The following is a 23165-nucleotide window of genomic DNA, read 5'->3' on the forward strand; positions in this document are numbered from 1 at the left end:
TTAGGCTGGCAGAATGACTCTGAAATTAAACAGGACGTTTCATGTGGCGTGTGTGATATACCGGGTGATGTTTCCGCCATTGCCACAGCCACAGCTCCTGCTCCGCTCTGCTTCGCAGCCCCCCGGGGCCACACGCAGGCCACGTGTGCACGTGGGCACTCAACAGGCAGGGGATGAGGCTGATGGCTTAGGAAATATCCTTATCTGCCTTCAGTGTTTGTAGATAGTTTCAGCCCCACATTTGATGCACACAAAATAATATATTGACTATAAGCATTTTAAAGCAAACTAATGAAATGACGGTTTGTGACCACACCATGTTATCAGTATCACGCGCATACTGCAGCACTCTTGGATCCTGCTGGTTCCCTCAGCCACTGTCCTGGGCTTGGTGTGTCTCTCCTCGTCGTTTTTAGTAGTTTTGGCACAGTTGGATACGTTCCTAAATGATACCGTTTCTTTTTTCTCCTTTTTGAGCTTCATAAAAATAACATGTGTATACCCTTGCCAATCAGCGAGTTTCTGACTCACGTGTGCGAAGTGTGAGCACGTACATTTGTTCTGCTGCTTATTGTATTGTGGGCCTGTCGTTTGTGTGGAGTTGTTTGCCCACTTCCCTGCAGACGCTTGAGTTGTCGCCAGTATTTTCTTATTATTAGAGGCAAATTTACCATGAAGCTAATGAAATCTGAGTGTCAGGGCTGCTCCCTCCCATGGGTCCCTTGGCAATGTGTTCACATGGTTGTGTATTTGTGTAAACTCTGCAAAAGGAATGTATTTGAGCCACGACGGATTAGGGCTGCCATCTGCCCACACTCAGCGCTTCTCGACCTGGGTGCTGATGGATGCCGCACCCAAACATTTGGGGACCCCACCTGGGGGTGGGTGGGGGGGTGGGTTGGGGGATGAATTTACTACTCTGACTCCAGTGGAACTGTTATCAAGGTTCGCAGTCTGTTCGAATTAGGCTGTTGTCCTGCACCCCACAGCAGGGAGGTGCGGGGACAGACGTCTTGTCAGCATGTGACAGTGTCCCCCAAGCACCCAGCCCTGGAAGCAGTGCATGCTGGGGGAGAAACCATTTTGAGTTGTAGGGAGCTAGAAGCCGGTCTCTAAACGTTCGCTGGGTGTGTGAAGTCATAGGCAGGGCGAGCAGCTCGGAGCAGTGACCAGTCCAGGGGAAGTCCTCTCTCATCGGGAATGTGTTCATGATTGCGGGATTATGCACGCACCGCCCATTTTCTCACAAAAAATGCATCAGACTCCATGAGTCGGTAGGTCACAAACCTGTTACAAAACTTCAGTGAGTCTGGATGTGAAGACACATGTTTTTCATAAATGTTAATAACAAAAAGATGTTCAACAAGCCATGGTAAAAGAAATGTCATCAGTTGTTCCAATAATATCATTTAGAGCAATTTTTTCCTCCCAATCCAGGATCCAGTCCAAGATCCTTTCACTTTCTTTATTTCTGTGCTAACTTTTCCTTTAAATTAAAAAAAAAAAATGTTTACTGACTGTAGAGAGAGAGGGAGCAACATTGATGTGAGAGAGAAATATTAGTTGCTCCCCATACATGCCCTGACCAGGGGTCAAACCCACAATCTAGGTATATGCCCTTACCAGGAACTGAACCCCCAGACTTCTGGGGTGTGGGACCATGCTCCAACCAACTAAGCCCCCAGCCAGGGCTGCTCTAAATGAATGAAAAAGTTCTTAAGTTTAACATAGTCCAATCAAGGGTCGTGGTTTTAGGCACCACTTTTAGAATGCCCGGCACTTCCCCATCCTCTGGAAGCCTCAGCAATAACTGCCACTGACGTAGGTTCGGACTCTCAGCAACCTTCTCCTGGAACACCTGGGACTCGGCCGTTCGCGTTCACATTTACCTGCGGAAAACTCGTCCGTCCTCACACCCGGGATGCTTCCCTCTTAACGCGCAGCCTGGTGAGTGACAGCTCCCTCCTGCATGAGCTTGGGGAGTGCTGGATGGAGCCTGGTAGGGGACAGCAGGCCCTCCGCCTTCCAGGGTCAGCGGGTCGAAGCTCAGAGCCTGTGCCTCTGGCCCACCGTGTGTGCTTTCATCAAGAGCTCAGATTCAAATCCCCAGTTAGGTGTCTGCCACCAGAGCACGGTGTGGACCAAACCTCAGCGGCCGTGTTTCTTCCCAGAAGTCTTCGCCAATGGGGTGTGACCATCCTCTTTGCAGGGCAGGGCAGCGCTGCGGGAAGCCTTGGCTGAAGTGGCTCACGTGGAGACCACAAATGCGCTCCAAGTTCATGCCTAGTCTGCATGGTGCTTTGTGGCAGGGAGGGGCAGGAAAACGTCCGGGTGACTCAGTGAGACAAGAGCTGTGGAATTCATACCCTACATGACTTTTCTCAGAGGTTGCCTTGAGCTGTGCCTCAGAACAGGAAACGCTGTAACAATGTGAGCCGACCTGTCTGTCATTCTCATGTGCTGTTGAGACACGAACAGAAACAATAATGCCTAACATTCTTTCATCCGGGAAACTTCGGGCTCACACCTATTGCTAGTGCGCAGCCACGCCTCACTCTCGTGATATGGGAGGCTTGGGAAACCTGTGTGAATTTCCTCGCCGGGAAGACAGAAAGCACAGGGCCACTGATATTCTTCCCCATTTCACCATCGCAAGGTCCCAGACCACTGCCTTCGGTCCCTTCCCCGGTAAATAGTATGACAAGGCCTTCACGTTCTGAAATCTAATTTATTGACTCATTCGACAGCTTTCTGGGCTCTACCAGGTGGCAGGCTGGGAACATAATGATGAACTAGAAAAACAGGCTCCGCCCTCACCCAAGCTTCCGGTAGAGGCAGGGAGATGCCCCAGGGTGTCCCCAGACACACAGGGCGGCACGTGCACCAGACGCGGGGCTCGGGGGGAGCGTTCCAGAGGACATGACGAGGACACGGAGATCCAAAGGCCAAATGGGAGTTGAGACGACCACACAGGACAGAGAAGTGGAGGAAAGGCTCCCGTGAGAGTGGGGTGCATCCAAGGAACTGACCAAAATTAGGAGTGAGTCCGATTAGGGCGAGTTATGCAGCGTTGACACAGGGTCCCCAAACCTCAGCAGCATCTGACCATGAGGGTTCCCCTCTCACTCAGGTCGCCGTGTGGAGAAGTGGTAAAAACAGAAGAAGGAAGCCGAGGCAGCCCTCCGGGCTGGAGAAGATGGCGGCCTGAGCTAAGGCAGCGGCGGCGGGGGTGGGGACAGGTAGACAGAACCAAGGGCAGGTGACAGCCTGTCCCGACGGGATGTGGACCTGGAAGAGGGCTCAGGGATGAACACAAGCAGCCTGTACAGTGAGGCCTTCCACTCGCTGCAGAGCAACACGAAGCTACAGGCTCTTAGAGCCACGGGTTTAATGCAACAGCACAGTAAATATTTCATTGTGAGTAACTTTAGAAATGTCTTCCTGCACGTCTCAAGTGCATTACAGACATTATGGTCTCTGTGACCAATATGATTCTTTCTGACCAAACTCCAAGCACAGATAATGTTCACGGAGGTGCATAGTTCTCAACATGAAGTGTCTGAGATGCCACACGAGGAGATGCCTCGTTAAGTCTATTTTACAACTCCACACTCACCGGGAAACCGGGACTTACGAAGGTGCCATCAGGGGTTGGGAGGAGCAGGCTGGTACCGAGCTGCGAAGCCCAGTTCCGTAAACCGTAGCAGAGCCGGGCGTAGACAGGTTTCCAGCGGAAAACGCTGTCGGGTGCCTATGTCACTTCATACACAGAGATGAACTCAAAACGGTAGGCTCAAATGGCAGAGCTAACATGTAAAAACTCTTAGAAGACAACCTGGGAGTAATCTGCATGTCCCTGGGGTAGGCAAAACCTCCTTAGTTACCAAAGCTGAAGGCAAAAGGAAAAAATTGATACATTTAAGTATCTAGTATCCAGTATCCATTGTGCTAGATACAATGTTATCAGGGAGGTGAAAGGAGAACCCACAGGATGAGAGAAGTGATTTGACATTCACATACCTACCTGATAAGGGTCTAGTATCCAGGATTTATAAAGAAGTCTTACAACTCAATAATTAAAAAAAAAACCTAGTCTTTAAAAGAACAAAGGATTCGAATAGACATTTCTCCTCAGAAAATATACAAATAGCCAATACGTACAGGCAAAGTTACTCAGCATCACTGGCTATCGAAAACGCAAATCCAAACCACAATGAGACGCCGCCCCACACTAGTTAAGATAGCTATTTAAAAACCAGGCCGACAATAACAAGTGCTGACAAGGAGGTGGACAAACTGGGACCTCTGTGGATTGCTGGTGGGAACATAAAATGCTAAAGCCGTTTGGAACGCAGTTGGGCAGCTCCTCCGAATGTGAAACCCAGAATTACCTTGCGACCCAGAAACGCCACTCCCAGATTCCTAAGAGAATCAAAAACACACGCATCGGCATTCACGGCTGGGCTGCTGGCGGCAGCCAGTGGGAACAGTGCAGTGCCCATCACTGGTGGGTGAGGACAGCCAGTGAGTGACAATGTAGCACTGAAAAGGAGGCACTGACACGCGCCACGGCTGGGATGCCGGGAAGAGCAGGCTGAGCGAACGAGGTCGGGCGCGCACTGTGACTTCATTGATACGAAACGTCCAGGGCAGGCAAAGGTTTAGACAGTGTGAGTGGTTGTTCAGGGCAGAGCAGCGGGCCCAGGTGGTAGGAAAAGTGAGGAGTGACGGCCAATGGGATTTGGGGGGGGGGGGGCAAAATGTTCCGAATGGCACTGCGGTGATGGTGTTGTGCAACCCAGCAAATACTGAATACTAAAAAACACTGAACTGTACACTTAAAATGGGCAAATTGCATGGTGTGTGGAACTCAATAAAGCTTTTACTATTTACTTTTTTAAAGATTCTACTTATTTATCTTTAGAGGGGAAGGGAAGGAGAGAGGGAGAGAAACATCAATGTGTGGTTGCATTTCATGCATCCCCCACTGGGAATTGGCCTGCAACCCAGGCATGTGTCCTGACTGGGAATCAAACCGAAATCTGATCGATGGTTTGGTTCACAGGCCCACACTCAATCCACTGAGCTACACCCAGCCAGGGCTCAATAAAGCTTTTAAGTAACACTTCTAAAGGAACTGCTTTTGGATGGTGAGCTTTTTGTTCATCAGTATCTTCCCCAGAGAACAAGTATTTCTACTTGTAAGAAAAAGAAACAAAGTTACTGGTGTAAATGGTTTATCTCAACGAGGTAACCTCTTAGAATTGTGTGTCCAGGCCCGAGGTCCAAAGACCCTGCAAGCCCATTAAGGGAACTTCCTGCGGTTTCCGGCATCTCCTCATGCTCTCTACTGTAAAATACAGGAAGTTTCATTTTTCCCTTCCCACAACAAAATCTGTGGGCGTTTCTATTTTTTCGTTGTGTGTGGTGATTCACTCCAGGCTGAGTGCCTTTCCATTTCTGACTTTGCCTGGTCTGCTGCCTCACCAGAACCTTCTGTACTTTCACATCTTCTGAGTGGAAATGCGGGGAGTGTGGCTTCACTAACGGAGCCCAGCGCTTCCCTCCGCTTCAGCAGATTGCACTCCCTGCTCCGTTCTGCTGCCCTGACTGCTCATGGCTCGGGTAGAATCCCGTAATGGTGATGGATCGAGGCAACAATGAATGTGCATTGCAAAAAAAAAAAAATCTTAAATTTCAACTGGATGGTATAATAATATACTTTGGGGATTAAAATGACCATGTTAAAATAGATTGTGAAGGGTCTAAAAGATGATAGAAAAGCATTGTAAAGAATTGGAATTTTTCTCTCAATTGTAGCATATGTTGATACGTTGATTAATTACTTTACTGCAGGGTCAACTCACATCAGGAAGGTCTGATGGAAGAATGAAAATAATTCTTCAGAACCACGTAGGATGTCTGACTAGTTCACACACTTCAATGAACGAGCTGTTATGACGTAAGAAAGACACAGCACCGTTGTCCTACACAGAACATGCAGAGCACGGTGCTTCCAGAACGTGACCCCCTTGTCTGGTTCCGGCTTCAGGAATTCTTTCCCGTGGGTATTACTAAGTAACTAATATTCCTGGAGATTTGAGAGCTTACGGCTGTGGTCCTGCTGCAGGATTCAGCCTTCAGTCTTCCCAGAACGAGGGGAGAGCGTAAATAAGTTCAAAAGGCAACAAGCAATGTCTTTCTTTACCTCCTCGCTCCTTTCCTAGGAAGCCAAGCCCCCCTTTCACGCGGACGGACCCCACTCTCACCCCATGGTTGGTAAAAAGCACCAGTACTTCTTCCTACCATGCAGAGCGAATCGATAATTGAGAGTAAGAGAATATCCGGTGGGTCGCAGGACTCATCAGACGCCTTCCAAGTCCCTTAAGATGAGCCTGCACAAGAAATCACTGAAGGACTCTTCTGCGGCTCCTGTCTTGTTCCTGATCGCCAATAGCGGGAACCATTCACACGCCCTGATGTCTGTTCGGATGAGTGGGTGGTGCTGGTTTGAAGCGTTGCCTGGGAAGGCCTGTAACCTGCCAGAGAAGAGGACAGGCTGAGGGGCTCCCCGCCCATGCGCTCAAGGGCATGACTGCCCAGAATGGCCCTGGAAACGAGGCGCTCCTGTCGTTCTAAAGACCCTCTGGGGCGGGAATGCATTCCTTCCCAGTAACCCACATCAGTCCCCTGGCAAGCCTCCCGAGAATCTAATCAGCGAGGTCTTGTCCGCGTCCCCTACCCTGGGCAGAAATTCTTTGGCTCCCAGTGGAGAATGAGAGCAGCTGACCCTGTGCATCGGTGGGAGAGCCCCGCATCTGTGCAGACTCTGTGATTAAAGGCTCTGCTTCGTGCTGAACATCCCACCTCCTCTGACCCAGCCCCTCTCCACTGGGGGAGCATCTACCGGCAGGGGACAGTGTCCACAGACTTCTTCTGGCATCACAGCTGGAGCAGGGAGTTCCAGGGCAGGAGGAGGAGGCCAGCCACCCCCCAGAGCACACAGGACAGGTGCGCACACACGGAAGAATCACACCCGAGGCCATGGACACACTCTGCTCCTGGTTCTCACCCAGCCATGCTTCCCAGACCCTTCGCCACCGTCTGAATCTTCTCTGAGCCTCGCCTTCAACTCACTGTCCCACGCAGCTGGGAGCTGGGAGTGACCGTGCACCTTGGCCATTCCTGCACAAAAAGGACAAATGTCTTCGTAATTCCTTCAGTCTAGGACAGTGGTCAAGGGATAGCCCAGAGGATGCCTCCGGTGCGAAGGTTACAGACACAGAGCCTCCCCCAGGGCAGGGACGACCCACGTTGATCGGAGGGCTGGGCGGCACCCACCGTCCTACCCACAGGAGGCGACCACTGCCCAGGGTTGGTGGATGGGGAGAGGGCCAGGGTTCGGGACAGGGCAGGACGGCTTCCCTCCTGGTAGCCGGAGAGTGAAAGACGCACAGAAAAGGAGCGGGGAGCAGTGCCCAGGCTCGCTCGTCGTGCTCCCAAAGAAAGAGCCTCCCCGCCCATGCCTTGCGTTGCAGCCAAGGGCACTCACTTCACGTGACTTTTGGTGAATTCTCAGACTTCTGAAGCTTTTCCAATGCTGTTTTGACCCTGTTTCTCAAGAATGGAAAGCAGGGAAAACACTAAAAATGGGAAGGGTTGTGTGCTTGCTTCGAAAATAGCAGGGCGGAGACCTCTTTGAGGGGAACCATGGGGGTGGGGAAGAATTTTCTAGAAGAAAAACCAGACTGGCCACAGGGAGGAGGAGAAGCAACCTGGGAAGGTCCCGGAGATGTGCGGGGCGGGGTGGGGGGAGGAGAGATCAGGACACGGAGGGCTGTCGGGGTGTGGAAGCAGCCTCCCTGCGGGGACAGCAGTGGCCGAGTCCTGTCCTACGTGCTGCTCAGTCACGAGGGGGTTAATGCACGGGCTTCTGATTTTGATTAGCATTTTCTCCTAACTACCGCTCTTAAGTTCAAATTATAGCTTTCCAGAGGGTTCAATAAAAGGGGGAAAAGAACAGAAAAGAAGGAATCAGCTGAGGTTTGCATGGTGATCATATAACCACTCCGCTCTAAACCCAGAGATCCCACCCTTTGAGGAGTTCCCTGCCAATCCCCCCTTCCTCGCGCCCCGTGTCCCCCTCCAAACGTTCGCCTGGGGAGAGCTCACACAAAGCATCACTCGGTGGGTTGGAGTCCCGCGTGGGACAGAGAACCTAGACCTTGAAATTTTGGTTCCAAGTATGTGTTTACATGTTGGTGACTCACAGAGGCGTTAGCGGCACGGCCTCCATTTAGCAGGGGACGGTCCGGACCCACGAAAGGAACAGTGAAATGCAACTGCGCTTAGCGTGGGCCGCGCTGCTGCTACTTTGAGGTCCACATGCAGGACGGGGGTGGGGGCTCCTCAGGAGGCAGGTGGGCCCAGAGGGTGTTGCTCACAGACACGACCTGAGGCTTTCTTCCCCGTGGGCAGGAGCTGGGGCGGCGCTGCTGTGAAGACCAGAAATGGGGGTCCACCATGTCTCGGACCCCACGCCGGCGCCTGCCGGTGCTGGGCGGGGGCGGGGGTGTGAGTGGGTGCACAGGGCAGGAAAACGCCTGAAAACAGTGACGCAGAGGGGGCTCATCCTCTGCGCCTCCATGGTCTTCCTCTTGTGTTTTTAAACCTCTTTTAAAGAGGCTCGTGGGGCCTGCTTGTTCTGTCTCAGGCATTTTACTTTTTTAAAGACTTGTTCATTTTTAGAGAGGAGAAGGAAAGGAGAAAGAGGGAGAAAAACATCAATGTGTGGTTGTCTCTCGTGTGCCCCCTGCTGGGCACCTGGCTTGCAACCCAGGCCTGTGCCCTGACTGGGAATCGAACCGGTGACCCTTTGGTTCACAGGCCACAGTCAGTCCACTGAGCCACGCCAGCCAGGGCTGTATCAGGCATTTCAATAGACAGATGAGAGACGGGGAGTCCAACATGGGGAGTCGATAACAAGAAATGTTGAGAACTGTTCCACTAGCCCATCCTTACTCTAGTTCTAGTTCCGCTTTTCCAGCAGGACATTCTCTGTGACGCATTCCTGGAAATCCAGGGGACAGAGTATCGGGGAGGAATCTCACCAGGCCCCAAATCAGATAAAACCCGGGGAGGAGGGGGCAGCCGGCACACAGACAGCCCCGTGGCAATGGCTGCGATTTTTTTTTTAAGTGAATTTAATCCAACTGAAGCGGTGAACCACGGTTTTGAGTAGATGTTTGAGTCATCTAGCGGGAAGGTGGTTATTGGCTTTAACACCGAGCATGAAATTAAAGCAAACAAGAACCAAGTGGGTTGCGTAACAGGCGGAGCTGGACATCTCTTGGTTGACATGGAAAGCACGCCACGGCCCAAGGCAACACGCGTGCCAGAATAACACGGGGTCTGCAGGAGTCCGGGGAGTGGGGAGGCGCCAGGGACACGTTCATACACTTCTCTCCACGACTTTCGGTTCTCTGGGTGGACGTCACCGGCTGCTCCGGAGACCTTACGGTGGCTGGCAACAGCCCGAGAAGTGGCCGGCGGGGCCAGTGAATGGTTCTTTGTTCCGTGGGCAGCCAGTGAGGGCACCGCCCAACCAACCCTGTCCCTCCCGGGCCCTCGGCCGGGGTTTATGACTTGGCTGGAGCGCCGTATTTGCCACACAACTTGGGGTCAGGGGATTTTTAATTTTTTTACAAATTCTGAAGACACACACGCCATGTTCAACAAAACCTGCACTTTAGGGACAGCCCAGTGTTCTGCTTTCCTAAGCCGTGTTCTTGCTTTTTATGTTAATACGTTTTGGGAGAAGATGCAATTAGGAGAGAGGGTGTTTCAGTAAGAGCTTTGATCAAAAACCAATCCTACACTCGGCAAGGGTTGGTGACATCATGCAGCTTCAGTGCCATTTGGAACCCAGGAAACACCAAGGCACGGGTGGGGGGGCAGGGAAGTTTGGTCATTTGTCTTCCTCTGGAGAATGTCCGCTAAGAAAAAGCACCTCAGATTTTACTCCATCGGTTAAGAGACACTGTGGAGTAAAACCCACATAATGCCTATTCCAAACTGCGATAATCACATTTTAAAAAATACAATGAAGACCCTTTAAAAATATATTTTTTTTCGAGAGAGAGAGAGGGGAAGGGAAGGAGAAAGAGTAGGAGAGAAACATCAATGTGTGGTTGCCTTTCATGTGTCCCCTACTGGGGACCTGGCCTGCAACCCAGGCCTGTGCCCTGACTGGGAATCAAACTGGCGACCCTTTGCTTCACAGGCCCATGCCCAATCCACTGAGCTACACCAGCCAGGGCTGATTAAGACCATTTTTAAAAAGCTCCATGAAACTGAGTGGCTGTGGCAATGTCACAGAACCCGAGGCTTGAAGGAGGCTTCTGAAGTCACCAGGCCCATCTCTCCTGCTGGAGGCACGGTCCCCTCCGCCGTTTTATTCTGCGTCTTCCCCAGCCACTGGGACCACCGGCAGCAGCACAACATCGGCCCTCGAGTGACCGCTGTGGTCCCAGCTTTTTACTGACTGAAGCGCTGCCAAGTGGAAGTGCTTCTCCAGACGGAGTGCTGCCCCCCCCCCTCACGGGGAGGTTCAAAGGCAGGGGCACCATGACACCGGGATTCTGTCTGGGGAAGGGTCTCAGCCCGGACACAACCCTTCGATCGACTGAGAGTTCGTTCAAACATTCGCCACAACTGCTCCGTGAAAGGAGGGCGGGTTCTGGGCCGAGTCCTGCTGTGATGAGGCCCTGCCAGAACACCTCATATTCTGGGGTTATACTGCTTTATCTCACACACACACACACACACACAATTCCACAAAATCACATACTGTCCATTTAGACGTTCAGTTGAAAGTGTCTGCTGCCGAAGTACCTATTGCTTTTGTTTCCTCCCCAACTCCAGCCTTCACTCTGAAAACCTGCAGTAAAGCGCTTTTCACGAGGCCAACAAACAAACAAACCAAATGTTGAATTCTCGGAGTTCCGCACACAGCGGCATTTGGACGCCCCAGGCTTTCCGCCTTCCCAGGCTCCCAGCGTCGAGCCAGCCGTGACGCCCCTCTTCCAGTTTGGTCCAGAGACTCTCAATGAACAACACGAGAAACCAAACAGGAAGTGACATTTCTCTGATCTAGAAAATGAGGAGGAAGACAGGGGACAGATGATGAAGACACTCAGGAGACGGGAGCCACCATATTTTGTTTCTGCTCATCAAAATCACCTACTCGAATTCCTCCTAATGTCCTGACCCCAAACGTGCCCCCTCCGGCAGGAAGACATGCAGGCTCTTTCTTTACCAGCTGTCCCTAGGCCACGGTGAGGGGGATATCCCTGTCCCATGTCCACTGGTAGTCCACAACCTAGTCAGAAAGCGGTCCTCAGAGTTCAGCAGAGCTCGCAACAAGAGCTGCAGAGGAAGATCTGATTTCTATTTTTAGGGACTGACAGAGGAGGAAATTAGCCCGCATGCCAGGACTCACTCAAATCCCAGCATATTTGAAAACCCCAGCATAGTTGAAACTGCGACAGTAAATATTTCTATAGCAAACACGACACCCCAAACAACAGACATGTGTTCCGTTTTTCCAAACGCTTCCTGGGGCCGGGTCTGTGTAAGAGGCTCTTCTGGGCGGACGCGCTGGGTTCATTCGACTGGGGCAGTGGCCTCCAGACCCAGGGGACGCAGAGTCGCCCAGTTCCCAGATGTCGGCGAGGGAGGAGGGAGCGGGGATGGGGGGTTATAAACGTTCCCTTCTACCAGATGAGGGGACGGGGAAGCTCTACCATCGCCAACAAACACCACTCTTGTGTTAGAGAAAGGACATTTTAGCAGGAAGAAAGGCAGGAAGGGAATAATCTCCTGATAGAAAAACAGTCCTTCAGAGGAAAAAACAAACACCTCTATAAAAAATCTCTGCATTCTCTCAGTATAAATTCTAATAAAACGTAATATACCAGGAACCGCCGAGAACCACTTAGTACGGTTAGTACACAGCATTACGGAGACCAACTTTCTATGTTCAGTTCCCAGGTATGAGGTAGTTAAGATCTACTGGTGCATCTCACTTGTATCTTTTGTTACCTAGTGATTCACCGATTCTTCCGTTTGTGCTGATGGTGGAGATTATGAAGCAGAGTTAGCTGGTCTCTCCCCTTACAGTGCACAGAAGGAGTCCTAGTTCAACACAGAAATGTAAGAGGGCACAAATAGATTGGGGAAGCTAAGGTGCATCAGGGAAGGCTTCACGGAGGAGGAGGCATTTGATGTGGATCCTGAAAAGATGGAGGTTTCCATAGCTCGTATCGGTCTGGTGGCGAGCATTCTGGAGGGAGATTCATGAAATTACCCAAGCCAAGAAGCCTTGGAAAAGATTAAGTGTGTTCAGGGTCTTGAGAGTGATTTGGCTTGGTGGTCTAGGAGCATATGGAGGAGTATGAATGTACACACAGGCTGTTTGGGGAAGCTCTTCAGAGTCAGGGTCAACGTTTAGTCGCTCTAGTAACCAGGCGCAGCCCCCAGGCAGGCGAGCGGGGACGGGAAGGTGCCTGGCTTTGAAACCAGGAGCCTCATTCTTCCCACGAACCCTTGAGAAGTTGTCCTAACCTCTCTGAGCCTCCACGCCCCACCTGTGCGTGCCCCCACCACACGTCCTTTAATGACTAAATGGCCTCAGATGCAGGACGTGAACAGCCCAGCCCCGCAGTGGGCCTGTGCTCCGAAATCACTCAGGACTGCTGACTGTGCACAATCGTTCAAGAATCAAAACCCAGGTTCCAAAGGGTCACCGTGTGAACCTGCACAGTCCGAAGAGAGGAGCGGATGGGGGTGAGGGATGCTGAGAAGGACTCGGGAATGGAGCAGTGGGCGGAGGAGGAAGAGATCCGATGCCTGCGTGGGCTGGGATGACAGAGGAGGGCAGAGTGACGGCGATGCGCTGGAAGATGAGGACAGTGTCCCCAGCGGCACTTGGGGGGCCTGGGACCAGAAGCCAAGCGAGACGAAAACGTGCTGAGTTTGTTTTTTGCTCACATCGGGCTGTAGATGGGGGGCTGCAGGTGGGGGGGGGGCAGGCCCAGCGGGTTTCAGGGCCACACTCAGGATGGGACTCAGAGCCCAGCTACAGTTTGCGGTGTCACGGGCCTAGGGACGAGACCTGAAGCCAAACAGACGTCTTTGTGATGCCCAGAGCGTGAGTGTAGGAGGAAGGAAGAAGGAGCTGGGTTTGTGTGGCCCCTCTCCTGTGCAGGCCGGCAAAGCAAGGGGGCTGGAGAGCAGCAGAGAAGGGATTGGAAAAGCAAGAGAGAACTGGGTGTGTCCAGGAACCTGAGAGAGACAGAGAGAGAGAGAGAGAGAGAGAGAAGGTCGTTTAAAGAAGAAAGGGACCCTCCTAGGTGCCGCAGCCACAGAGGCCAAAGGAAGGAGAGCTGAGTCAGGAGAAGCAGATTAGGGCCTTTGGTGAGAAGAGAACCAGCAGTGTACGGGAGCAGAGGCTGTCAGGAAAGAGAGAGGAGGCCCGTTAAAAAATATGCTAATTTACGTTTTGCATAAGCAAAGGTGTGCATGAATCAAAAGCACAGAAACTAGGGAAGACTAGGCCTTTTGCCGGCGCCTCTGGTTCCCTGGGCCTCCTTCCAGGGAGGTCCAGGAACGTTCCGTGAATGTGCGTGGCGTTTAAACGCCCTCCCAAAACACAGTGCTCGGTGCCTTTCTCTTTTCGCTTGATCCCGTGACGTCTCCACCAGACGGACCCACCCCCACGTTCCCCCCAGTCGGCCCTCTCCTCTACCCGAGGGCAGTGGGTAGCTTCCATCCAGGAGTTGTTCAAAGGAACAAAATTTCCCCGGTGACTAGGCGGCGCTGTAAACCTGTACAGCCTGATGCTCCGGGGGCGGGGCGGGGGTATTTACCAATAAGTAGGGTCCTTCGGTGGTTGATTTGGTCCCTGCCTTCACGGAGGGTCCCATCTCCTTCTTTGTTACCTCCCCTAGCCTTTCTGCAGGATCACATCATAAAGTTTTACGGAAATAAAAAACTACCTTCTGCTCTAAAGATTTAAACGTAGAATGAAGGCAGCTGACCGCCCTAACCTTTGGTCGTGGTCTGGCAAAGCACAGAGATGCCCCCTTCCTGTTGCAGGCTGGTGACATTGGAAAGGGCTCCCAGGTTGCCTAATTCCATCCCCTGGTTCCCCAGCAGTGGAAAGAAACCCAGGAGCAGAGAAGTGCCATGTGCTCCCCAGGTCACGTGGCAGAGGAATGCCGGAACCCCGGGTCCTCACTTCCAGCCGGTGTCTTTTTCCAGCTGCCTTCCTTGAAGTTAAAAGAAGGAGCCTTTGCCCATTTTCAGAGACTCAGGGATGTTGGTCTGTGTAGGGGCTGCACCTGGGAACGCCAGGTGTCACTTCTGGCTGAGGCCCTGACTCAGTGTGACTCCGAGTTGCGTGGCCTCCCTGTGTTTAGTTGCTCCAGCCACACTTGGCGGCACGCCACGCAGGCTTTGCTGGAATGGTGAGGCTGATGAAGCAATCCTCGTAAAATTCTGCTGGCTATACAGATGAAAGCCACGACTGTGTCTGGAAGTGACAGAGTGTCAGCTACACAGCACAGACCCTTCCAGCCCGTGTTGGTTCGCCAGATGCAGCTCTATTTTGTCTCCAGTTCGCCAAGCGCCCGTTCCCCCCCCCTTCTCCCCCCACGATCATTCTTACCCTGGTGGATTCAAAGTTTCGTTACTCAAGTTCCTTGAGTTTCAAAGTAACGAAGGTTTCCATCACTTGAGTTCTCTGTACCTCGGTCTCTCCATCTGCCAAATGAGAACAACAACAGGGCCGTGGTGGGGATTAAATAAATTAATACATGTAGAGCAGGGCCTGGCACATAGAAAGTACAGATACATAGTAAGTGTTAGTGGCTATTAGTGTAACTAATTGAAAGTGGATGATAGTACGTGGATACAGGCTTTTAATTTTAAAAAATAACACCAGGTCTCAGGGGAGGGCGGACGGTTAAGTGTTTCTTTTTTTCTGTGATTTCTATGGATGTACCCAGGCTTCCAGCCTACACGACAATGGAGAGCTGGCCCACTCCGGCCCTGGAGCTCCAAGATTTCTCCTTAAAGATTTGCTTCCTCAGCTGTCTTGTCCAACAGCGCATCCTTAGCAGGCAGGTACTCAATCAGTATTTGCTAAAGACTGAATTGGAAGACAGAGAGATGGAGGATGGCCACCAGGAAGGAAGTCTGGCTGAGATTGTGGATTTTCTAGGATAGAGAGACACATTTACAACAGTGAGAAGGGGGATCGTATGCGCAGGAATAAGTGTAGCTGTTGTTTGATGGATCGAGATTCTCAGCCTGGAGACAAACAGAGGGACGGCTGTGCCACGGAACAAGCTGGCCCAAAGAACTGCAGGGTTCGGGTTCTGCTTTTAACAAAGTCAGATATCTTAAGAAGGCAGTGGAGGGCATTTCTTTTCGACTGGTATTCTGCAGAGACTTCTAGTTTCTGAAAGGGATCATTCTGAAGGTGTCACAAAGAACACCCTATTAGAGTGTCTGTCTCCCTGGAAATGAATCCTTCTTTGTACCCAGGGTGTTTCTCTGTTAATAAGAGCCTCCTGCTCTGACCCCAGGCCTCACAGCCTCCCGGAAAGTGAAAGATGCTCTTTGTGGAAGCGTTTTGTTGCTTATCCCTCAACACACTTCTCCCCAGTCCGGGTCACAGTCATGCCATCAGCACTAAACACATTGCCACTGAATCAAAGGACAAGTCACAGCAACTGCCTTTGTTTCCTCCTCTTCCTTATTGTGTTTATTTAGGTTGAAGTAGTTTTCAATAAAATTCAGCAAGTATTTACCCAGCACCCTTTGTGAGTACACCACTGTGCCAGGTCACACACAACCCGAAGTTGATTGGACAGGGTTGCTGGCCTCAGAATCTTGCATCAGCTTGCAGGTTATTATAATAAGTGGTGAAATGTTTCAGTATCTCTCTTCAACTTTTCCAGGCTATAGGTTCCCCTGAATTTGGCTTGCTGCTCTAAGAGTCAGGTGCGGGTGAACTGGGTTCATTAGAAGTCTCGAAGAAACCTTCCAATCTCGTCACCCGCACGTTCCGCCTGTACTTTGTCTCTCACAGGGCTTACCTCTTTTCCACTGCGTTACCCAATGTGCACATCAGCCTCCATAATCTGGGAAGCGGATGGACAGGGGGACTGGTGTCCCCTCCAGGAGGCAAGCCAGCAGACCGGGGCTTGTTTTTGAAGTCAGACGCTGAGATGAGTCAGCCCTGAAATCTTGGCCGCACGGCTCGATCTCCACAACCCTCAGTCCTGAGTCTAGAACTGGAAGATAATAATAGTGCTGGTGTCACTGAATGGATATGAGAATTTACGTGGTTATCATATGAATCCACTTTGTGAACTGCTGTCCGTCGGTTAACTTTACCATGTCCTATGTGCTCTAGCAAAGGGCCTTGCCTATGAGAAATACTCTATAGCATTCATTAAATTATTAAAAATGACAACAGCCGCCCTGCAGTGTATGATTCTTCTCGCATTCTTTTCCTTGCCCACATCGTTAGCAAGGCTTACCTGTAGTGTCTCCTAGGTTCAGGGTGGAGCATCTGTGGGGATTAAACAGGATCAAAGGGACGTGCATTCTGGAGAGTCTACCTGCCCTTCACTGAGGAGACAGACCCCTCCCCTCGTGCTTTCTGTATCTTGCTTCTACCTTAAGGGCATTAATTCCAGGGAGGCTCTGGTAGTGACAACATGGGCTTTGGAGCACTACAGTCCTGCGTTCAAATCCCGAGTCTGCTGGTTGGTTTACTAATTGTGTGGTACAGGCGGATCTGAGAATCTTTCTGAGCTTTAGTTTTCTCATCTGTGAAATGACGATAGCACAGGACTTAATAATAATTAAAATTAGATAATGTGTTAAAATGAGATATTGTAAAGAATCAGTGAGTTAAAGAAACTGAGGTAGCATTAACTACAATAATATCCATCCTTAGTCCCTAAACATTAATTGAGCAACTACTATGGTCTAAACAGTATAGTGTTGTTAGAGAAAGACCCTCCCATCAGAGGGAAAGACAGAGGAGTAATTGCCGACTGCACGTGGTGCGGCCAGTGCTATGACAGAAATAAGAACGGGGTGCTCTGGACGCAGTGGGGCAGGTGCCTATGCAACAGCCTTGGCTAGGTGTCAGGAGCTATCAGGCTTCCTGGAGGAGGTGATTACCGTGAAGCAGCTTGCTGCTGGAGCAAGGAGTAAGCAAGGCGGACAGAGGGGGCACACCCAGCAAGGGCGCAGCTCTGAGAAAGCACCCCAACGTGCCTTGGGAAGATGGAGAGCGGCTCTGACAAAAATCGAAGCCGTCAAGGTAATGTAGGTGCCAGATCTTGGTGGGTGTCGGTGTGGTCTGTGACAGAATTCATGCTTATGTGATGGGAAGGGGGAGGCACTGGCGGATGAGCCCCTCCCCCAGAGGGGACGTTGAAGTGGAGAGCATCGAGGTAAGGAGAGTATCCTGACGTCACAAATACAGGCTTGGAGCTTCAGGGATCCTCAAACCTGGTTAAAGCACCTGTGAGTAAATGCACGCGCTCCACTTCCGCCAGCGAGGACACCCACCCTCTTTGGGTTACTTGGAGAACTAACTAGAATTGTGCACGCCAGGTTCGCAGCAAAGTGCGTGTCTAACCAGCGTTTTAATAATACCAGGTCTCTTTGCTTACCCAGCATGTAGCTCACATAAGAGAGCCACTACCAGGCCTCCGTCCTTCCTTCCTTCCTTCCCCTTCCTCTCCCAGCCGTGCAAGCGGCAGCAGCTAAGCGGCAGGGACGCGGAAGATGTCCACTCAGGCTGGCATCCAAGGGATGCTTACGAAGCAGCCGCACAGATCGCGGGAATCTGGGCTGGGGAGGACGGCGCATGCTCCGTGAGCCGAGCTTCGGGGCCGAGAGCCGGCTGCCTGAGGCACGCGGATAGCGGAGCAGGGGTGTGGCTGAGGGCGTGACAGGGCGTGGTCTAGGCGTGGCCTGGGCGGGAGTGAGGCTGGGCATGCTCAGTGCGCCCGGGTCAAGATGCCAGCGACTGAGGGAAGCCGGTCGGGGGCGGACAAAGGGGTGTGGCCAAGGGCGTGGCCAAGGCGAAATCGAGGCTGGGCATGCTCAGAGCTCCTATACAGGTGGGCAGGGATTCCCGGGGGTGGAGGAAAGCCGGGAGGAGGCGGGTCTGGGGCGGTGCAGGGGGCGGGGCCTGTATGGGGCGGGGCCGCGCGACGGCGCATGCTCAGTGCCCGCAGCTGCTCCCTCGGTCCAGTGCCGCAGCCGGAAAACCGCAGCGGCGGCGGTGGCGGCGGTCTAGGGGGAGCGGCGGGTTCGGGCGTGAAGGGGAAAAGCGCCGCGGGCGTCACTGATAAGGCGGCAGGCGGGAGCCGGAGTTCGCGGCGGCCCGCGGGGAGGCGGACGCGGGCGCGGCGGCGGGGGGCGCGGGGGGAGGGCCGGCCGCAGTGATTTTGACGTTTCCTGAGCGTCGTGCCAGCGGCCGCCCCCGCCCGCGCCCCTGCGCCCGCGGCCCGCGGAGGGAGCGCCGCCTCGCGATGCCCGGCCCGGGGCCCCGACGCCAGGGCTGAGCCCCGTACCCCGACGCCTGAGGCCGCCGCCCCCGCCGCGCGGCGGAGCGCAGACAAAGGGGACCGGCCTCGCTCACGCGCGCTCGCGGGCGGCGCGGGCGGCGCGGGCGGCGGCCGGAGGCGGGGGCTCCCCGCGCGCGGACACCCAGCCGCCCCGCCGCCCGCGCCCGCGCCCCGGGCCGCGCACCATGTGAGCGCCCGCGCGCGACGCCGAGCCCCCGGGACCATGGGGGACGCCGCGGACGCGCGGGAGCTGCGGAGGACGTTCATCGTCCCCGCCATCAAGCCCTTCGACCACTACGACTTCGCGCGGGCCAAGGTCGCCTGCAACCTGGCCTGGCTGGTGGCCAAGGCCTTCGGCTCAGGTAGGCGGGGGCGTCCACGCCCTGCTCCTCGGGGGGCGCGCGGCCGGGGCGCCCAGCCGGCGATCCAGCCCGGCCGCGGGGTCGCCCGCGGGCCCGGGAGCTGGCGGGACACCGGGAGGGCCGGAAAGCGCCGGCTCGCGCCGGGCTGGGCGGCGCCCCGCGCCCGGGGGGGGGGGCGCAGGTGGGGGCTGGTCAAGCTCCTCGGGCTGGATCGCGGAGCGGCTGGTCTCCAGCGGCCCGTGGGGTCCCATTCCGACCCCGGTGGCTTTGCGCGGAGCTGCCGCTTCCGGCCGCGCCCGCAGGTCCCGGCTGGTGTCTTCATCGTGCGGGACGCGGGTGGCCGGCGGGACCGCCGGGGTGCTGGCGCTCGGAGTGGTGGCTGCTGCCCTCGCGCTCCGGGGGCCGGGGCAGCCGCTGCGGGTTTCGTTTTCTGTCGCCAGCGAGACCGACTCCTCTCCGGACGGGTTATGGCTTTATAGGTGGAGGGAAACCGCAGTTCCCACCGTGGGATTTGCTTTTTTTTTTTCTTTAAATAGAGCGTTTTTTCAGGGCCTGTGCTGTTGACCCAAATGGGCAGCTAGGCCCTCCCGCAGCATCCAGCCCTCGCGAAACAACAGGAAAAGGCCCCGCTGTCATTTCTGGGAGCCGCCGCTCTGGGAGCCCGCGCCGCCAGTCGCCGACCGACCGAACCGGGGATCTCGCCCGACAACTTCGCATCTTTCTGTTAGATTTCTGTGCCCCGGTTCATCAACTGGTGTGCGAAGTGTTTGTTGAGAAATTTCTTAGCACTTACAGACTTTTCTCCAGATGTTAAGTAGAGTTTGGGGGAGGTTGTGGGTAAAGATTTAATTCGCTCTCACTGCTTAAATATACACAGTTGGACATTTTCCAGACTGCAGGCCTTAGTTAACTAGCAAAATGAATCGCTGCGTTTGGGAAATGATTAGAACTCGTTTGGAGGGAAACTTCGCATTAGCCTGATTTTACATTTAGGATGGCTTTCATTTTGAGTTCTTATGTTTTGATACTGAAGTAGAAAGAGGTGTTGAGTGATTTAAAACTGGCACCAGGAGTAGAGGTAATAAAAACATCTTCGGAAATAACTTTCATCTTAAAGATTTCTTTGGAGCTAAAGGGGCAGCCTGACACAGGAAGGGGCACTGGGCACAAGTGTGTTTGTGTTTTCTGGCACCACTAATGCCAGCGGTGAGAGCGAGAGGGGTATTTTGGTGTGAGCTGAAGCAGCACACTGGAGCCCAAGTCCTTCTGCAGGAGAAATGAAAGCTGTTGAAGTGTTCAGAAAAGGGGGAAGCAGGACCGTGTGCAGAGTGGCCTGCGTGGAAAAGCAGCGTGTGCAGGGTGGGAGGCAGAGGGGCCGTCCGCAGCATCTCTCTCCTCCTGAAAGCACCCAGAGGGAAGAGGTTCTCGTGTGGCCCTGGGCTCACCAAGGCCCAGGATGGGGAACGCCTCCTGTCCGACTCTCAGGTCCTTCCCCCGGCTCTGGAGCGCACGCAGGAGGGGCACTGCAGGAGGGACACTGCAGGGAGGGAGTTAGGAAGGGAGAGCAGTCTCCTGCCAGGGGCATCTCTGGTCCGTGCTCCAAGCTGTGACCACGTCGTCCGTTCTGGACTCCCAGCAGCTCCGAGATGTAGGGTCTATGCTCCGCGTTGTAAAAAAGCAGCGCTAGTGCAGACCCCTCCCACGGCCTCCCCCACCATTGCCCCTTGGTAAGGGCAGCAGTGAGTTTGGATGTGACGGACTCCAGAGTGTGGCGTGGCGGCCAGCAGCGCACGCCTGTGGGTCCCCAGTCCTTTGAGCAAATTGCTTGGTTTCTTCCGCCCTCTCCATACTGTCCTCTGTTAGCAGTGAGGGGGCGGCTCGGAGGTGGGAGGTGGCTCTGCTCAAGCCGGAACATCTGGCCAGTGGTGGGTTCTGCGCGCCAGCTCAGGTCTTTCTGACTCCTGAAAGCCTCGCTCTTTACCTCACTCTGCAGAGTAATCTTTTCAGCTGTCAGTGTAAAATCGTGCACATAGTATGTGTTCGAGTCTTTTTTTTCCTTTAAAGAGTGGGCTGATCTTAACTGTCAGATGGTTTAAGGGGATATTGTTGGTACTTAGTAACATTTGCCTTGGTGACAGTTAGAATGGATTTAAAAAATCATGAAAAATGAGCTTAAAAGACCTTAGAGTGACATGGGAGCAAGAAATGGACACATCGGTAACAAAATTTTATGTATACACTTTGTTTCTTCTTTAGTCAACAATGTTTCAAAGTGCAAATTTATACGGTGTATGTAAAAAAAGTAACATTCTATTTCTTTTGGTGTCAATATTCTTCATGTACTGGAAATACTGTTCTGCAGCAAATGTGAACGGAGAACCAGTTTCAAAGGCTGTTTCCTAGTGGGGACTGTCGTGGGCAACAGTAGATGGTGACGGTGACAGTGACAGTAGATGGTAATGGTAATGGTAACCCTTCAAAAATTAGCCCCACTGCTCTGATTTGCCAAAGCCACTTCTTTAACGGATGGGACTGTCTTCAGGCATGGATTCCGTGCTTTTCCATGATAAACTTTCTCACTATTGGGATGTTTTAAAGTAGTCAGTTTGAAAACCATGTGACAAAGAAGTCATTTAAAATGATAGCTAGAAATACTTTGTGGACACAGAATGAAGTTACTGAGCCATAAAAAATAAATAAAGCGTAAGTTTGTAGTACCTAGAAAGCAGATGGGGCGTGCACTTAATTTGAAGTCTTGATGTCAGAAGCTTTGAATCATACTCTTGTCTTTACAGTAAAGACACTCCAAATAGCCCAGATCTTAATAGTTTATCTTTGGAAGAATGCAGATTCGGTTTTGACCAAATCGAGAATAGTTTGTTTAGATGCATGTAACTAGTAAAGAAAGACTCTGACGTAAGGAAAGTGCCGGAGAGGAAGAAGGTTAACTGCTTTCTCTACTGACCAGCTTAGCCACTCAAGCGGTGATGTCCCCCAGCTTCTAGTGTTCTGCCCCTTAAATTTTTGGGAGAAAATGGTGGACATAGAGCCTCTAAGGACACTGTTCCTTCCCAAGTGGTTTTTTTAAAAATCTATTTATTTATTTATTTATTTATTAGAAAGAGGGGAAGAGGGGGAGAAAGAGGGGAAACATTGATGTGGGAAAGAAACATCAATTGTTGGCTTCTCGCACAGGCTGCACCCCAACCAGGGACCGAACCTGCAACCCAGTCATGTGCCCTGACTGGGAATTGAACCGGCGACCTTTTGCTTTGCAAGACGATGCCCAGCCCACTGAGCCACACCAGTCAGGGATTGCTAGTTCTTGAACACAGAGGTCTTGGCATGGGCTCTACAGCGCACTTCCTCTTGTCAGTTTGTCACTTTAGCTTGTCACTTTAGCTCTGTCCAGAAGTGTTCTCCCTTTCATACCCTTTGGTTTAACATTGCGTGAAAGAATTTGCTCTTACAAACACACCTCGGTACATCTCTGCGTATGTCCCAGCACGAGCTGTAGCCCCAACCCTCCTGAGAGCTGAGTCGCATGCACAGGTGGTGGCTGCGACCTCGGTGCTGGGGACACTGCCACTGGGAGGGCCGCACAGCCGGGGCAGGCGGGGAAGGCGCCCCAGGGGTCAGCGAGCCTCCCTGAGGGCTGGAGGGGGGTCGGGGAGGAGGGAGCGCTGACCCTCCGGGGTCAGGCTGTTCCTTGGCTCCTCTCATGGATCCTCGTGGCAGCTCAGACGCTGGAAGCTGTTCACCGCTCTGCTGTACCAACCAGGGGCCTGCAGCCCAGAGCGCTGGGGACTCATCCAAAGCCACTAAACTGCCTTCGCTCTGGGTTCCTGAGCGCACCCTGTGTGGGCAGAAGTCAAGTTCATGGGAAAGAGGCATCAGGTACTGGAGGTGACCCTGGTATTTTTAAATGGCCGCACTGGGGCACATGGGGGTGATTTGAGTTGCAGGCTGTGTGCAGGGTGAGGTCACCTGAGCTCTTGAGACACAGTGACCTGGAGAACAAGTGACGCCATGGGCGGAGGGAAAGCGTGGCGAGTTGGAACGGCAGGTCGCCTTTGTGTTTGGGAACCTGGAACATGACGTGTTGGCCAGACATCTGAGAAATGCAACCAAGTCGTCGGCT

At 52.9% G+C, this 23165-nt stretch overlaps 1 protein-coding gene and 1 long non-coding RNA gene across 4 annotated transcripts in view; one reads left to right on the plus strand and one right to left on the minus strand.

Annotated features, from left to right (window-relative positions):
- Nucleotides 1–1659: 1659 nt before the first annotated feature.
- Nucleotides 1660–17955, minus strand: LOC119060812 (uncharacterized). 2 transcript variants are annotated; one of them, XR_005084666.2, is made up of 4 exons: nucleotides 17760–17955; nucleotides 16164–16361; nucleotides 14729–14823; nucleotides 1660–2460 (listed from the first exon to the last, which is right to left on the minus strand). It is a non-coding gene; the product is annotated as an uncharacterized LOC119060812 (long non-coding RNA). The 2 variants fall into 2 exon arrangements; XR_005084665.2 differs by lacking the exon at nucleotides 1660–2460 and adding an exon at nucleotides 4754–7185.
- Nucleotides 17956–18758: 803 nt separating this feature from the next.
- The window catches only part of CAMSAP2 (calmodulin regulated spectrin associated protein family member 2), a 36679-nt gene continuing 32272 nt past the window's right edge, over nucleotides 18759–23165 (plus strand). For both annotated transcript variants that reach the window (XM_053659598.1, XM_037160913.2), the window contains exon 1: nucleotides 18759–19024. In XM_053659598.1, the coding sequence (XP_053515573.1) occupies nucleotides 18886–19024 (139 nt within the window). In that variant the 5' untranslated portion in view covers nucleotides 18759–18885. The remainder of the gene's footprint in view (nucleotides 19025–23165) is intronic.

Source organism: Artibeus jamaicensis, unplaced genomic scaffold (genome assembly GCF_021234435.1).
Source record: "Artibeus jamaicensis isolate MK-2021 breed Jamaican fruit bat unplaced genomic scaffold, CSHL_Jam_final scaffold_754, whole genome shotgun sequence".
Taxonomy (NCBI): domain Eukaryota; kingdom Metazoa; phylum Chordata; class Mammalia; order Chiroptera; family Phyllostomidae; genus Artibeus; species Artibeus jamaicensis.